The sequence below is a fragment of the Emys orbicularis genome, chromosome 7, assembly GCF_028017835.1.
Source record: "Emys orbicularis isolate rEmyOrb1 chromosome 7, rEmyOrb1.hap1, whole genome shotgun sequence".
Lineage (NCBI taxonomy): Eukaryota > Metazoa > Chordata > Testudines > Emydidae > Emys > Emys orbicularis.
The window spans coordinates 117,464,780-117,483,202 of record NC_088689.1 but is presented as its reverse complement, the minus strand read 5'-3'; the positions used below and the strand labels follow the sequence as shown (position 1 = coordinate 117,483,202).

At 41.1% G+C, this 18,423-nt stretch overlaps 1 protein-coding gene across 1 annotated transcript in view; it reads left to right on the top strand.

Annotated features, from left to right (window-relative positions):
• The window catches only part of LOC135881964 (contactin-4), a 346,117-nt gene that overhangs the window by 237,256 nt on the left and 90,438 nt on the right, over window positions 1–18,423 (top strand). The window contains exon 10 of the mRNA XM_065408738.1: window positions 3,190–3,340. Coding sequence (XP_065264810.1) covers window positions 3,190–3,340 — 151 coding nt within the window. The remainder of the gene's footprint in view (window positions 1–3,189; window positions 3,341–18,423) is intronic.

The following is an 18,423-nucleotide window of genomic DNA, read 5'->3' as shown; positions in this document are numbered from 1 at the left end:
ACATGTATACAAGTAACAAAAGTGAATAGTCAATGCAAACACTTTGCAAGCAAACCATACTCTGAAAATTAGTTGTCTAAACTGTTCAGTAAACATTTAAAAGTAACTGATCTATTCAATAATTGATTTCCAAATTATTTGTCAACAGAAAAAAAGTGGCACATTTTATTTTAAAATTGGTAATTAATATTGTTCTCAAAGAGCAATGTGACCAACTCTGATATATATAGTATATTAATATGTAGAGGTCCTCACTGTGTGTCTTCTATTTTGAAAGGTTTTTTGGCTCCACTGTTGTTTTTCTGGTACTTTGATAATCTCCTATATAACATATGTACTTTCCTCTATGCCAAAATGAAACTATCCATCTATGATTACACATAAAAGGCAAGACAGCCCAGATGTTAGTTGACTCACAGATTCACAGAAATTGGAGATAGAAGAATTCTCTTAGGTCATATAGTCCATCCCCAGTCAGCAAGAAGTTATTCCTTACCCTATGTTATTTTTGCATTGGAGGCAGAGTGGATGGCAGAAAATTAAGTGGCAGAGTAGACGCTTCAAGAAAACTGAATTTCTCATGGGTTCCACTCTCCAGTTTTGTGCCACCCTGCTGCTTCAGGAGCATTTTAGACATAGGCCTAGTTTGACTTCTATATTTGGGAGGGGCAGCACCAGTGCAGACAATGGGGCTATGCATGGGGGTGGGGCAAAATCCGTGCCTACCTGAGTTTGCAGTTGAGCGAGGGGGAGGAATACCTCCCCCCCCCCGCATCCCTCCACCAAACTACGGTCATGATTTTAGATCATTATGTGTAACGTCTACTTGATCTATAAACAGTGAATTAAAACTCTCCTGAAGTAGCAGTGTAACACAAAACTGCAGAGCCAAGCCAAATCTTTGGGCTCACTTCTAGAATTATATGCCATAACATGAAAAAGTTTTTAATTTTTGCCACAAAGCATTTTGGCAACCAAGTTCGATACATTATCAAGCAGAAATTATTTGCCAAAACAAACAAGCAAACAAAAGACCTGCATCCTAGAAGGGAGTTGTGAGGACAATCATGCATTGGAACAACAGCAGTAGATTTGAAAATAGAATGCAAAATGAATGTCATAACTCAAAAAGCCAAACATGGTGCCAAAGCATTGTATTCAAAAGTATAGCTGTATGAAATGTACTGTGAAATGAGCTCTGCTATGATTAGTACCCATGTAAAATAATCATATTGAATTAGTATATTGCATCGTATCTTAGCTAATAGGACATGTAAGATGTAAAGATAACTTTTTTGTAGTTAGAAAAGTAGCAAATTTAGTATTATCGGTTGTGGGGGAGATGAGGTCTTTTCTAATTTGTCCCAGTTTGTAGGTGTCACATTTATAGGGCTGGCCATTTTTTAAACTTGGATTTGTGCATACATGTTAATTATAGTAAATACAGTATGTACTCCATAATTCAGTTTAATTCTGGAAGTTGTTGAAGACTTTTTAGCAAACAAAATTTACTGTATGCTTAAAGATAATTCAAATCACAAACTCTTGGCTTGACACTCTGTGTTAAGTCCTAGTACTTTCCGTTATACTGCACAAACCTTCCAGGTTAGCCACAGCTGACAAACTATACAGTGAGCATGGACAGAATTGATCATTGTTCCAGGTGGTCTGTGGGTTTGTGACTGAAGTCTTCAGGGGACACCTACAAAATGTGTTTTTTGGTTTGGTTTGGTTTTTCCACACCTGTGGTTTGAATTATAAAACATATTTTTAAATAAAACTTGAATGTCTCCTGAAATGGACCAAACTTTCAGCAGGCTTCCTCGCATCTTCCAAATTTCCAGGCACTTCTGTTTGCACATGCCTGTATAGGCAATTGTCCATGCAAATAGGCATCTGTAAAATGTGCAGATGTATTTAAGGAGGCCTGAAGTAAATGTTGCTGTGTAACAAGATTTTTGTTCCCAAAATCCTGGAAGACTTACAGATCGAGGGGGAAAGTGGGAGCACCAAGTTCAATCAAAAAGCCTCATTTTGGGATTGGGACAGATAGACAAAGATGTATGTGGTCAGCTGAAAAACATTTATCAAATCCTTTAACTATCACTACGTGTGTTAAGTTTGATTCTGAACACAATGAACATATTTATATACTATGGGGCTTATTTTGACCTAAAATTGGTTTTATACAAATATAAATATTGGGGGGGGGGGCAGCTTCATAGTACTTCTAACTTATTTACTCTAGTGTAAAAGGAGAATCAGTTCTTGTATCTATACAAAACTGTGCAGCTTATTTGAATATAAATGTTACTTTTTCTGACTCTTTAAATTGTAGATACTATTAGCATGTCAACATCTGCCAAGAGCTCCAACATGATGGAAACCGAGATATCACTTTTATTCGGCACTCTAAGTATAAAATAAATTGTGCTATCTCAGAAACCACTCTGGAGTAATTGTTTGCAAATGCTGACAGTTCAGTGCTGATCACTGTACCTACAGTAAAAAGTGTTAGAACAAGAAACATTTATGTTATTAAAAAAAAAAAAGCTGAGAACCTAAATGTCCCACTAAATTCCCTGAGTCACTCAACCTCTCTTCAAATCACAGCATTTATTGTCCTATATTATGTGTTCCATTCCATAATTATGGCAACAAACATCTCCCTGCATACTGTTGTGTTACGCACACACAGTACTGGGGAAGAGATCTGTAATCGCCTGTGTACTGTTAGGCATCTTAGCATATTTTCATCATCACCACACACTGTTATGTTATGAACATGGAAGAATGACACCCACTGCACATATAAGTATTTCTGATGTGAACTTCTCCAAATTGCACTGTATAAATGGAGCCTGATCCCTAGATGGTGTAAATCAGCAAGGGTCCATTGACTTTATTAGGGCTACACTGCTTTACACCAGCTGAATATTTGGTCCGTGATCTTTAGGTTTCATTACCAATACGTTTTGCTATTAAATATATCTTTCCAAATAAATTAAGCTTTTAAGCACAGAAGTATCTATTTTCCTAATCAATCTGCATGTGTAGCTCCTGATGCTGATAATTACGGAAGTTACAAATGTAAATTGGTGAGAGGATATACCAGAATATTCTAATGTTAAAAAAAAACCGATTGGTTCTTTCCAGAGTGAATTCTAAGCTTCTACTTTTCTTTTTCAGCTTTGGGTCCAGACTTTTCCAAAACCCTCTTGAAAAGATTAACTCTTGTTAAAGTGGGCGGTGAAGTAATCATAGAGTGTAAGCCAAAAGCTTCCCCCAGGCCTACTTATACTTGGAAGAAAGGAAAAGAGATCCTAAGAGAAAACGAGAGGTAAACTCTTAAAGTAACCATTACTTTTGTTAGCTTGCTCCAACCCAAGGGCTTTCAGCAATGAAAGCTAAAATGGTCATGAATAGCTTCCTGGAAATGACTTGCAAATAAATGTGAAAACAGCTAGTGTTCAATCTGTGGTATTTGGGGTGGGAGAGCTGCTCCTCTTGTGTTCATCCCAGGTTCTGTAGAGTGTTAAAAAAAAAAACCTGCCAAGAAGCTTATCCACTAAAGATATAATCTAGAGCAAATATTTTTGCCTTTGGATTGCTCCAAAGAGCCATAGTTCTTCAAAAAGATTTCCCAGGAGATCCTCTCCCTAAAACTCTCTACTGCAGATTACTGTCCCTTGTAAATTATTCAGTCTCCCAGCAAACAGCAGTTATTTGGGGTCAGTAACTAGTTTGGCAATTGTAATGTCTGACTTGGAGACAGTACTTTCTGAGTGGCCAAGTCACATTTATTTTATACCAAGGATGATATTTGCAACCGGCCTCAACATGGCCTCTAAATTTGCACATGCACCTTTTGCACATACAGTCAGGTGTTGGTAGTGAATATTTTGATATCTGATGGCTTTATCTACCCAATTTGTGCAACAGTTGTGCTTGTAATTATGCACAGGAAAACAATGGAAACCATTCTTTGAAAATTTGTCTCAAGGAATTTATGAGATAGTGTTACATGCCAATTTCGGTGGCATTAGATCAATGAGCAGAATCCTGTACTGCTAGCAGATAGCTGACATTTTACAGTTCTTAAAATTAATGCATGTAGCTCTATGTGTTTATTAAAATATTGTCAATGGAAATTATCAAGATTTCAGGTACTGTTGGCTTTCACCTGCCCACAAGGATGACTTTATCCTTCATCCTTCAATCAGTCATGCACGAAATCAGCAAATGCAGAAGTGCCCAAATACTACTTTTAAAATATGTACCAACCTTTTTCAGTGCTTAGACTGGCTCAGGTTTGATTCACCTGAAATTCTAGCCTCATGCTTTGTTTTATCTGAACTGCTTACCTGTAATAACCCCATTCTCATTGCAAACATTAGAATGGGTATGTCAAAATTTAGGCTCATTTATGGCCAGATGCTAAAACATGATGAAGACAAGGGTGCTCATTGCCTTGCAATATCTGACATTTATTTATTAAGCTATTGCATTATGTGCTGTTTGCTTTGAACTCTCAAGATGCCATTTTCAATTGGCCAGTCATTTTGCCCCACTCCCTCTTTAAAGTGGGCTACACCATGCATTGAACCCATTGAAGTAAGTGCAAGTTGTGCCTGGATGAGCACTGCAGAGTTTCGTTCAGTCTTATCCTGTGGATGAAGTATAGAGCTACCTCTGCCAACTAGAATATGAGGCAAGTCTAGATTAAAGTTATAAAAAAGTGTTTGGGACTCAGGATGTATTGGGTTTTAAAACTGAGATATCTTGTTCTTCAGACAAAAGACTGTAAAGAGAATAGAAAATGTTGAACATTTAAGCCTTTACTGTCTCAGAATTGTGAGCTCACTGTTCTACTTGCATTCTGCACTAACCAAACTCGGTATCTGGAGTTTGTATAAGCATCACCTGTGCACATTTTCTCATGTGCAGTGGTGGTGGGGTGACTGAGGCTTGGTTTATTTGGACAAAGGGCTACTATCTAGAAGGAAAAGTATACAAATATATATTTCTCATCTAAATATTTACTCTGACTGTGATACAATGCTGACCAAGCACAATTCTTTGGACTTTAAACTTATCCTCCCAGAAGAAAATATGAACTAAAACATGAAAACTCTATTTTAACTCCTATAGTTATTATTAGAAAAGATTTAGATACAGAAGGGGTTGGAGTTGGAAAGTAATAGATACCATTTGAATTTAAGGAAGTGTGAAATTAAGGTTCACCAAAATAGTTCATGAAGGTGGGATCATTTTGGCTTCTAATGGGGGGGAAATAATCAAATAAATGAATGGTTCAACAGGACACAGATTAACTACGATATATTAACTACTCATTTATAAAAGCCTTAGCAATTTGCAGTATCACATCTGTTCCATATTCACTGGAGAGAGCCAGGCAAGAGCCAGATGCAATTGTGGAAAAAATAGCAAAGAAGATAATGATGACTAATGCAAGATCTGAAGCATGACATCAATACATTCTTTCATATGGACCCAAATAGAATTACTGTTCTTCCAATTATTTCTCCTAGCCCTAATGCCTTAATAAGACAATTTTCCTTCTAAGTTTCCCATACTGTATTTATTACTACAAATCCATGATAGCCTACCTGCCCAGATGTAAAACTGGGTACCATTGGGGTTCCTGGCTGCTTGGAAATATAAAAACTCTCTCATCTGCTACATTTCATTTATTGTTAGAATGAAATTCAAACTCAAACTTTTTAAAGGCGCCAAATACTGAGAGGGGTTTTTTTCCATGCACCCCTCCCCCTCCACTTTTCGTTTTTCCATACCATGGAAATGTCTCTGAATGCACCCAGCTCAGATCTCGAGTCCTGCAATTACTTGCTTTGGGGTGGAAATATGCAGTTCTCTCACTCTTAGGGCTTCTCTACCCAGTGAATTAGTGTGCAGCAAGCCAGGGTGTGAATCTACAGTGCACTAGCCTGCTGTGTGCTCACTGACCATGTGAACTGTGCACTACAAATTCTGTAGTATGCTTTGACATACTAGCCATGTAGACAAGCCCTTAGACCAGGTCCTGAGTTCACTATCCCATATATACTAACCACTTATCACTCTGCAGGTCCAAATAGATTTGTGGACATCTGCTTGATCCTCCCTTCAGGAATCCATGGCCAGTGATATTGAACAACAGCCTTCTTCATACAAAGTACTCTTATTTAGCAGCTGGAACAATGTGTCAGAGAAAAATGGATCTTAAAACAACAAACAGCCTGCATGCGTATTTAGTCTTATGCTTCCCTTCAAGCTATGTTAGACAGGCTTTCCCTGTAAGTTACAGGAACAGAGACAATCCAGCTTTCATTCTTCTAACAACGCTCAGATCCTCCAGTGTGTCTGTGGGTCTCCCAGTCTCTCTGTGACAGGTTCAAGAAAGCTCCACCCCCTTTCTGTGTAGGGTTCTGAGCCCACTTACCATATTGGTCAATAGTTTCTCTGCTTACAGGCCAAGATGTGGCATCTTCTGGTGTTTAAACCTGGGTTCTTCTAGTCAGTGGGATCTCACACTGAAAGGCCACCTCCAGTTCACCCAGCTGCAAAATGGGTACCTTATGCATCAGGTTACGGCAGTCAAAGGCAGTTGGATGAGATGCTGGCCACATCAGTCCCTTGTGTACTATTGGCTGTGAAACTGATGTGCCTTAACCCTGTCAGCTCGATGAGCCATTGGTTCAGGGATCATTCAGCAGGGCCTATCCAGGAGAATGCCCCTGCAATGGCTTCTGCTCCATTGTTTGGGAAATTAAAACCATTCATTCTCAATGGGGTATAATCAGAGGCCTGATTGCTGTCTCCCCCTTGTGGGAGGGTGTTGAAACTGCCTGATCCCCTTGCTTAGTCTAACATTCCATTTTAGAAGTCAAGCACACAGACCGCATTTTAGATACAGATCAAAATAGGCAATTTAATACAGAAGCCTTATGATCATACTTGATCCCACCAGGGCACACCGAGGTTGAGATTGTTTGTTTGTTTGTTTTGCCTCTAAGAGACTCAGCACAGAACTCACAGCCCCAGAGGAGGGGGAGGCTCGGAGTCCTGGTTGATCGCAGGATGACTATGAGTCGGCAATGTGACGTGGCTGTGAAAAAAGCTAATGCGATCTTGGGATGCGTTAGGCGAGGTATTTCTAGTAGGGACAAGGAGGTGCTGCTTCCGTTATACAAGGCGCTGGTGAGACCTCATTTGGAGTACTGTGTGCAGTTCTGGTCTCCTATGTTTAAAAAGGACGAACTCAAACTGGAACGGGTACAGAGAAGGGCCACTAGGATGATCCGAGGAATGGAAAACCTTTCCTATGAAAGGAGACTCGAGGAGCTCGGTTTGTTTAGCCTAACCAAAAGAAGGCTGAGGGGGGATATGATTGCTCTCTTTAAACACATCAGAGGGATAAATACCAGGGAGGGAGAGGAATTATTTCAGCTCAGTACTAATGTGGACATGAGAACAAATGGATATAAACTGGCCGTGGGGAAGTTTAGGCTTGAAATTAGACGAAGGTTTCTAACCGTCAGAGGGATGAAATTTTGGAACAGCCTTCCGAGGGAAACGGTGGGGGCGAAAGACCTCCCTGGCTTCAAGATTAGGCTAGATAAGTTCATGGAGGGAATGGTTTGATGGGATAACGTGATTTTAGTCAATTAGGCAATAACATGCCATCGCTGGTAAAATGAGGGTCCGGCTGGAGATTCTTGCCTGTATGCTCGGGGTTCTACTGATCGCCATATTTGGGGTCGGGACGGAATTTTCCTCCAGGGTAGATTGGCAGAGGCCCTGGAGGTTTTTCGCCTTCCTCCGCAGCATAGGGCAGGGGTCGCAAGCTGGAGGATTCTCTGCGACTTGAAGTCTTTAAATCACGATCTGGAGACTTCAACAGCTGAGTTAAGGGAAAGTGGGTGGGTCAGCTTTTGTGGCCTGCATCATGCGGGAGGTCAGACTAGATGACCACAATGGTCCCTTCTGACCTTAAAGTCTATGAGTCTATGTAATTTAGACAGCTTTAGAGGCCTAAGTTACAGCAGCCATCTTGGCTGCCCTCTGGGCAGCAGCAGTGCTCAGACTCTGTACAGCCCTGCCATGCCCATCCTGCCCCAGCTCATCCCTATGCCAGGGCTTGCAAGGGGATCTTCACAGCACAGTCTAATGGATATCTTCTGCAGTGCCTGTGCCAAGAGAATCCTTTGGCAGGAACCAGGACATCTTAAACCCCTTTATGCCGCTGCAGCTCTCTTACCAGGCACAAAGGGGCCAGAGCAGGAGTGAGTCCCTGGGTTCAGACTGAAAATGCTAAAGGTCCAAAGGCTTGTGGTAAATCTTGCATCAACTAGAGCCTTTCAATCCAGGATGGATGTCTTTCTCAAAGATATGTTCCTGTTCAACCACAATTTATTGGACTTGATGCAGGACTCATTGGGTGAAATTCTCTGACCTGTGTTATGCAGGTCAAAGTAGTTGATCATGACGGTCCCTTCTGGTCTTAAATATATTGAAATCTATGGAAAAAAGAGCATAAAGAATAGCTGTTGCTGGGATATTTTCATCTGGGCTGGGAGCAGAAGTTTTGGGTAGCATGTGAGAAAAGCTGTTCCCACGAAATTTCCAGCCTAGCCAACTCTGCAAATGTGTGAACTTTGAACGAGCATCTGAACTTCTGGATACTTCTCCTAACTGAACCTCAGCTCTGATACTGTGGAGGTTAATTGATGTGGATAGTCCTTCCAATTCCAAGAGGAATTAAAAGCAATGTTAATGTGCCAGTTCCCTGAGATGCTTTGAATTCTGCCATATCATGGCAATTGTTCAAGTTCCTACCTTGGGGCTCTTGTGACTTTGCAGACAGAGTGTAATATCAGGGAATAACGTCTAGAGGCAGAAATAACATGCATCATGTGCTGCTGGGAATCCTGCTCTGGGAGCTACTGCTGTCCAGGAGGCAGAACTAAATGCGATGCTCAATGTTTGCCTAGAAGGCACAGCCTATCTTGGAAAAGAGAGCTTTATTGCTTTAGGTTTTGTATTCTTCTCTGGAGGCAGAACTACTGTGTACTGTGCCCTTAATGAACAATCTGCCCTGGAGGTATCGCTGACTGGTGTTTGAAAGCTCTACCATTGTGTTATTAGGAATTCTGCCCTGGGGTACAATTATATTATTGCAATCATTAAAGGCAGTTCATCTCCATAATAATGGAAATCCTGCCTTGGAGGCATAACTGCATCAAAGTAATGTTAGCAGCCTGGCTCCAGAAGCTAAATTATATATAGCTATAGCATAGATATAGACATGCTGCAAAATCAGCTCTGGAAATAAAGACCGCTCCTACATGGCTATGGATCCAGAGTTCATTACCCGTTCTTGGTGCTACATGAACATCCAAACACATTATTCACTGCCAAGAGCCTGTTATGTCCTATGGGCAACATAGAACATAATCCTTGTGCAAAACCACATTACATATGGCTGAAGCAGCCCAGTAGAGGATTTCCCTGAACTGGGGTAACTCTTAGTAATGCAGTGCTACCACAGCAGCTCCCATCCTCCAGGCCTTCAGCATAAGGGTTAAGGCCAGACATCCTAGATTCTGGCAATTTGTGGGTCTCAGAGTAGACCCTTGAGACTCTGAGCACCTGGTAAAATGTAGAGTAGACTTGCTGCTCTGCCTTATGCCAGATAGGTGTGTGGATCAGGAAGAGGAGGTTGCAAACTTTTGCACCACCAACTTCCTCAGTTCTGCCAAGCAATTTGGCCCTATAATTTATTGAAAGTACTAGTAGACTAGCAGCAGGGTCTGAACCAGATCCACAGATCCCAATACCATGTGGAGGAGAAAGAAGATGTGGGCCCTACCGTTCTTCTCCCTTCCCCACCCCTTTGGAAACAGAGCTGGGGCTCTAAATATCGAACAGTTAATGCGAGCTTTGGTCAGAAGAAAATGCTAATTGAATCATGCTAACAATGGACACTGAGCCATGTTCAGTCACAGGGCCTGATACTGCTTTCAGTTACACCAGTGTAAATCAGGAACAACTTCACTGGACTGAATAGTTACCCCAGTGGGAGGCTGATATAAATGAGAGGAGATTCATATTCTCCCTCTTCTCTTAAACTCTTGCACCTTTAATGCAAGTTTTTCATCAAGCATTTTATGTTTCACCATATTCCCTATTTGTGACAATAATTTCTTAGCATTAAATGCCATATACTGTTGGTCAGGAAGACTGGGTTGGGGGAATCATGACAGACTTGTTCCTACAGGGTTTGTGAATCCTCTCATAATAATTCAATTACAATGTTAGATAGATTTGTTACCTAAACTTGTGTTTTAAAACCTTTATTTTTCAGGTGATCTTATTATAGAAAGCTTTACATTTCTTTATAATTACAGTATGGTTCCTGCAGGGAACTTACTCTCAGTTATAGATAGAATGCCTGATTCGGCTCTAGCGTACATGGGTGTAAATCAGAAATAACTTCACTAAAGTCAGTGACTATAGTGGTTACTCTTGGTTTACAATATAAGTGAGAGAGAGTCAGGCCCTGGGTGACTACAGATAAATACAGGTGGTACATAGAGCGTTGTCAACTAAAGCTATGATGTTCACGCACAACCATGCTCATATTCCAAATTGAGTAAGAAATACCCTATAATTTAGGTAACTATCCACCCGGAACTATGTAATTATATCAGAAAACATATTTTTAAATATTTATAAATATATATACCCCTTCATTTTAGCATAATCCTCCATAGTCCAAATAATCATAACATTGCACAATCCAAAAAGCTTGCAAGCAGTAGAATATACGCTAAATGGGTAAAGTTTGGCACATTCAGCCAAAGCAGCATTACACTTAGTACAATATGATTTATTAATCTGCATTACCAAACTTACTGAAGCCTCAAGGTTGGGTTTTCTGTAAATACCTTATTGCATTTTTGTGTGTTTGTAATCTATGGAAAGAATATTTCTGTCTGAACTGATCTTATTCCACAGAATGGACCTCACTGTTGATGTGAAATCATGTCGCTGTTGAGGAGTGTTGGGCAAGGATTAGACCATAGGTCTTGCATCCAGAAGTTATAGGATCCTTTTCTTGCTCCATCATGGATGGCCTGTCACTCTCTCTCTCTCTCTCTCTCTTTCCCCCTTAATTTACACCCTTATATATTGGGGATAATCACACTTATGTACTTCACACGGGGGCGGGGGGGTTAACGAGGCTAAATGAATGTTTGCAAAGCACGGACAGTCTTCAGATGAAAGGCGCTGTTTTAAGTGGTAGGTATTCATTTTAGAATACCGGTCTCCCTGTACACACATCAAAGCTTATTACTTTTCCATGACCAGTCACAAAAAACAGAATTTTTAGTAACTGTCTAAAATGCCAAATGCTACTCCCCAAACATTTCTGCATAGCTCCAGTGAGTAGCCTTTGCAGGGATGATCCAAGAAGGGTTTAGTTGAAGGAAATCTTCCCCAAAGCCCCAGAGCTTGTTGTGGGGATGCTGTGCAGGCATTCCACTGATGTTTCTATAGCCTAAGGACAATAATGGCACATGGGAGCCCTGTACACCCCCTTATCTGAAAGAATTTAGGACTATGGAACTGCATAATGATGAATCCGCTCACTGCTCTCCCCCTCCTAACTCCTGCTGTGTACTGCTTCTGAAGACAGGCACTGTAGTAGAGTAAATCTCCACAGCACAAAGGGTGTACTCGATCTGCTTTCATGGCAGCTCACAGCTGGGTCCTCCTCCACCCCAGCTGCAGAACCACAGTGATTCAGTTGTGATTTAATGCCTTCCATCCCCATGAAGGGGATGACCGCATTTGGCCCTTATGCAGGCTAAGATTTGGACATGCTCTCTCTCTCTCTCTCCACGTGTAGGTAAGTGAGAAATCTTATCTTCCCTTTTCAGACTTAGAGCTGTGCAATATGCAAAGATGACAAGAGACCCTATGCTATGTCTTGCCTTCAGATTCAGTCATTCATCCTTTTCCCCTTCCATCACACGTTGAGCCCCATAGTCTATTGTCAGTTATCCAGTTTGCCAGCTCATGTCAAAACCAGAGCATGAGCGTTTCCAAACCAGTTAATTTTCTGTTAAAATAATTAATATTTAAAATTCACAAATGAGGGGCTCTTGTTCCTAATGTTTTCCTGAAAGACACTGAATATTAAACTGACGCTGCTACCAGACACACAGTGGAACAGAAAACTAACTTTACTTTTATGCCAAAAAAGATTACTCTCCTCCTATTCTGGCTCATGTTAAGCTCCTTTACCATTAGAATTCTCTCCTTTGTATGAAAATACAGTGTGTGAATTGTTTATTCAGTTCATTTGTAAGGGGAAAAAATCATAAAAAGTAAATGATGTTCAGGACTGCTAGCAAAGAATCTGAAAGTGTCCAATTAAACAGCCGCTCACAAGGACTTGTATAATAGCAACATCTGTTATCTTAATTAAACAAGTTTCTTTATAAAGGGGCCTTCACGGTGCGCTTTGTTACAGCACGATCTGACCTAGATACTCTAGGCGTGCTTGCTATCTTCATGGGAATTTTCCCAGTTGGTCCCATTTATGTTGCAGCCTTGACAAGCTTTGTGATATATGAGTGCACAGACGCATGCACAGACACAAAGCCGTATTGTTTAAGTCCAGAAGGTTTTCTTTTTTATGAAAACCAGTAAAAACAAAGAAATGCAACATTCAAACTGATCTTCTTCTGTTTAATTCACTGAGCATAGGTACTGCAGTGCTTGGAGGTCTGGCGCATCGCTCCTTAAATTTATACTTCTGCCATATGAAGGCTTGAGGGGACAAGCTAAAGGGATATGGTAGTATTTTCAAATGTGCCTGAGGGCCAGATTTTGAAAGATATTGCGAGTTACGCATCTATCCCTAAATCCAATTTTCAAAAGTAACTAAGGAGGCTACATCTCACTGAAAGTCACTTAGGCCTGGTCTACACTGGGTGGGGGGATCGATCTAAGATTCGCAACTTCAGCTACGAGAATAGTGTAGCTGAAGTAGACATATCTTAGGTCGACTTACCTCACGTCCTCACGGCGCGGGGTCGACTGCCGCCGCTCCCCCGTCGACTCCGCTTCCGCCTCTTGCTGCAGTGGAGTACAGGAGTCAACAGCAGAGCAATCAGGGATAGATTTATCGCGTCTAGTGTAGACACAATAAATCGATCCGATAGATCGTAGTGTAGACGTACCCTTAGGCTCCTAACTCGCTTAGCTTGGCTTTTGGAAATTTTACCCATAGTGTCAGCACGGACGTTTGGATTTCTTTGCATTGACTTCTTGGTGTCACAGACCATCTTTACTTAAACACAGAAGACCACAAATTGTATATGAGTCAACACTGTGATGCAGTGGCAAAAAAGGCAAATGTCATTGTGGGATGTATTAACAGGAGTGCCATATGTAAGACATGGATGGTGACTGTTCCACTGTACTCTGCAATAGTGAGGCCTCAGCTGGAGTCAGCCCCAATGGAACCTTCCCAAAAATGGGGGGCCAGGGGCCCTGTGCCCCCTACATGTCCCTACCCCTGCCCCTCCACTTCTGCCCGAGGACCTGCCCCCAGCCGAGCCAAAAGCTGGAGCAGGCTGGGAGCCGCAGACCCTCCACCTGCCTCGGGGGGCCCACAACAGCCCCCAGACCGTGTCCCTGCCCTGCAGGCCCCCCACCCAGGGCAGGTGGAGGGTTCATGGCTCCCAACAGCTGTCTGCATGGCTCTTACCCCGACCGAGCCCTGGCTGGGGTATGGGGCCTTGGAGCCGCAACCCAGCCATGGTAAGAGCTGGGCAGCCAGGCAGCTGTGAGGAGCCATGGACCTTCCACCTACCCTGGGCAGAGGGCCCAGGGGTGGGGACATGGACTGGGGACTGCTCTTGGCCCCCACCCCAGGCAGGCGGAGGGTGTGTGGTGGGGCGCCCCCTGCTGTCCGGGCTCCCCGGCCGGGCTCCAGCTGCCAACCTGGCCGGGGGGGCTTTAAGGGGAAGAGTAGGAACAGGGACGGGGGGCCCATGGCAAAAAGTGAACGAGCCAGGCACTGTACTCTGCAAAAACACTTTCAAAAAGTGGGAGTGCCAGGGCCCCCAGGACTCCCCTCTTCCAGCGCTGAGGACTGGAGTACTGTATCCAGTTTTATATCACACTTTAAGAAAGATGTGAACGAATTGGAGAGTCAGAGGAAGAGCCACAAAAAGGTTTAGAAAACCTGACCTATGAGGAAAAATTGAAAGAACTGTGCATAGAGTGGGTATGTTTAGTCTAATGAAGACTAAGGGAACATAAGTCTTCAAATAAGTAAAAGATAATTATAAAGAGGACAGTGATCAATTGTTCTGCTTTTCCTCTGGGAGTAAGAAAAGAAGCAATTGGCTTAGTTTGCAGCAAGGGTAATTTAGGTTGGATATTACAAAAAACTTTCTATCTATAAGGATAGTTACACCCTGGAACAGATTACCTAGGAAGGTTGGATGGTTGTAAGAACAGGTTAGACAAATACTGTCAGATCTAGGTATCCTTTATGCTGCCTCAGCATGAGGTGACGGGCTTAGAGGACTTTTTGAGGTCCCTTCCAGGCCTACATTTCTGAGATTCTGTAGTTGTTTCAAGGCATCCTACTCTCTGCTATAGTTATAGGGTTGCAGTAAAAAGGCTGGCGTTTATTAAGCCCTTCAAATAAACAAGAATCCCATCACTTTAAATCATTTAGCATTTCATTTCACCAACACCATTAATTGCACATCAGTCACATAAGGATGAAGTAGTATTGGATATTTCAGCTCTCACTTGGTATCCTTACTTCATTGATTCACCAATGAAATGTCTTGCCCAGATTACCTCATCAGCTAGGAGCTGGGAAAGGAATTCAGTCCTTCTGCTTAACCAGAGCAACCCTGAGAATACTGCATAGTCAAAACCGGACGGAGACTCTCTTTGTCACTTAGCTGGAGTTTTTCTGTAAAGAAAAATATTGCTTATTGCAATACATAAAAATGACACAGTATCATGTAAATTAAAGTTATCTTGTCAAAGCATGTATTAAGCCATTTCTGATTTCTTGCTTTCTAAAAATACACGGCTGATTTCTCTGGCCCTGATTCAGGAAAGTGCTGAAGCACATGCTTACATCCATGCTTAATCATATAGCACTTAAGCCTGTGACTAATTGCTGATCCTGAAAGAGGTTGTTCTAAATTTGGGCTTCTAATTGCGTCAGTTTCACTAATGTAGCATGAAATCCGGACCCTATTGAAGTCAGTGTGGCCAGGATTTCATCCTTGATATATGTGCACTTAGATCCTAATTCTGCAAATGTAGTGGTCTGCCATGTGGACCTCCTTGCAAGATCATGGCCTCAGTGCACTCAGATCTGTGACAGGAGGAGAGAATGCAAAAGCTCCAGAAGAATCCATTCATCTTGGCACCACTACAACCCAGGAGGTGTCGTCCAGAAGGTAGGTGTTCAAACTGAGAATTTCAAAGTAGTGTGTGCAACTCAGACACACGTTTTGCTACAAAAATGATATAATGTGAATCAGACTCCCCTATTCTACTTTGAAAATCTCAACCTACATGCTCAGTTGTCACTCTTCTAACTAAAGTTAGTTCATGGAGAATTAGCCATAAGATATGTTTGTGATTTTTAAATGATAGCAGTTCTTGGGCTCACTAGCATTACTTAACCGTCATATTGGACTTTTAGAATTGTATCTGAATAGCCTGGATGTGATGGACTTAATTCATCCCCACTGTGCTACTTCATTACTTTTATCCTACTGCAATTCACCTTATTCACAACAATGGCCAAATTGACTACTTATATGACTAGAGTAAGAAGAATTTGGCCTGTTATTTGAAATCTAACTTATTTTTATTTTGACAGTGTAATGTATACAATCCTCTTTTTAAAAAAATAGATCTTCTAAAAGCTCCCAAATAACTAGCAGCACTACTCCAAAATATGAAGTTACCTGCCAGTTAGCCAAACTATTGTTTTTTATGTTCGTTACTTTGCTTACTCAATTGAGTGTATTTTCTTCGCAAAATTGGATATTTTAAGTTAAGCCAGTAGGTCCATATTCCATAGTGATTTACCAAAGAGGTTAAAATTTGGCCCATAACTTTAAATAAACGTGTGTGTGTGTGTGTACCGCTTTCTACTTTCTCTGCAAGGGGTAAGCTGAACTGAGTGATAGAAAGGTAGAGATTTTTCTGTTCAACTTTTATTTTTTGGAACTTTTGATCCTTAAAGAGGTTTAACAACTTTGCTTTTCTAGGGGGAAAAAATACATTAATCGCTGTTTGCTCCCAGGCTGTCATTTTGCATGCCAAGAACCGTGTTTAAAAAATAAAATTTTTGCACTTACTCACAAGCCACTAAAACTAGAAGGATTTTGCGTAATGGAAATTCTGACATTATATTAAATATAGTTCTATATAACTGCACCATTTTAAAAACAACGAGTAAGGAAAAATTGCAAAGCCAGATAAGAAAGAGAATGCAAATTGGTTTTCCCTAGCATTTTAGATGTGTCTCGAGTTAAAGAGTATTAATACAGATTCGGGGGAGTGGGATTGGTTGCCTTGAACTTACTTAATTATTTCTTAACTGTTCTGAACATCAAAAAGAAAATGACAATAGGATAGAAAACACATATTAGCCACATGGTGCCTGTGTGCAAACAGAGATATTAGTTTCATATTGATAACTTGACAGATGTAGTGTAAGAATTTGTTTTGGACATGTAGTCTAGTAGCATTCCAGAGAAGACCAAAACCCCAAAGGAAGCTTCCAACCATTGTCTTGCATTGATTGTGTTGGCTATTTTTTTTAATAAAGCACCTATGCAATTTCTTTTAGGCAGGCAGGTAGCCAAATCATCAATAACTTGTCGGTTTTTCATTACATCCTGCCTTGGTAGAGTGAAAAATGACACTGTGTAAATAGCTTTCTGAGGTTTGAATTGACATTACAGCATTTATCTTAGTTCTCAAAGAGGTGGCTTTACCTTGTTTGAACATGTGAAATAACTGGCCTGTCAACTTATTTTAACCCATTTACTGCAAAAGAGAGCTAAAATGAAGAAGTTAACTACTTGACTGGACAGAGAGAGGTCCAAAATCACTGGGTATCCTATCCTTAAAAGGAATCATTTTAATTGATTATTTCTCAGCAGAACCTGTGCTTCTCTGTATTTTGTTCAGGGAAGGCTCAAAGTGTGATGTCGCACAAGCTCATGGATATGTTCAACACTTTCAATCTAATTTGTGGCTTTGCGGAGTTTCTTTGATAAAGCACCTTGGCTGCCTTTTGTACAGGCTTAGCTCAGTTGGCATTTGGAGGTGACTCTGAACCACACATTGTTCTTTTATGCTCTGATGAGCAGCCAAAAATGAGCCACGTGGGCTGATCCGTGAGATTCCTGGCCTTGGCTTTTGCCAAGGCTGCTTAGAGTTCTGAGGAATAGTAACTTGTCCAAGTCTAGTCCTGCAGCGCCACACGAGACATTTGTGACACTGTAGATGCCCATTCCAAAGGGAAGATACCAGGGGCCAAATTCTGCCGTCAGTTACAACCGTGCAACTGTACCAAGTCAAATGGAACTCCATGCATTTAACTTAAGGGCAGTATTCAGACCTCTCATTCCACTTTGCCTTATCATAATTATGACAATTGAACCATTGTAAAGGATATCAAGAGGCGATGGTTGTAAATAACTGAATATTTGGGTCCGCCATAGGTCTGGGAAAAAATGTTTTGGGTCAACCCAAAATGAAAATGTTTCCAAATTGTTGTGAACCACAATGTCAAAAAATTTTTGTTGATTTTGGGGTTTTAAAAACATTTAAAATGTTTTTGAAATAAAATTAGGGGAAAAGCCAAAACAAAATGTTTCAGGAATGTGGAAATAAACTGCTCTGACATTTCCAAATTTCTTATTTTTTTTTTTACCAAAACAATTCACCAAAACCAACCCAATTTTGCAAATTGTTTCAGTGGACCTATATCTGCATTTTTCAGCCAAAGAAAGGTTTTTGCATGAAGAATTTCACTCAGCTCTACAAGAATCTGAGCGCACTTTGTTAGTGAATTGAATGAGTTCCAAGATTTCCTAACATGGAATCAGGTTTTGCTTCCCAAGCTGACTAAAGATCACTGGTTTATGGAATTACTTTAAAGAGGTTAGAGTCCAGACTCTCCACTGATGTAAATCAGCCTAGCTCCATTGAAGTCAGTGGAGCTACGCTGGTTACATCAGCTACGAATTTGGCTCTAGATGTATCGTGCTCTTTTTGATTGACAGCTCCCTCATAACACCCCCAAGGCTCAGGAGATGGGCAGGAATC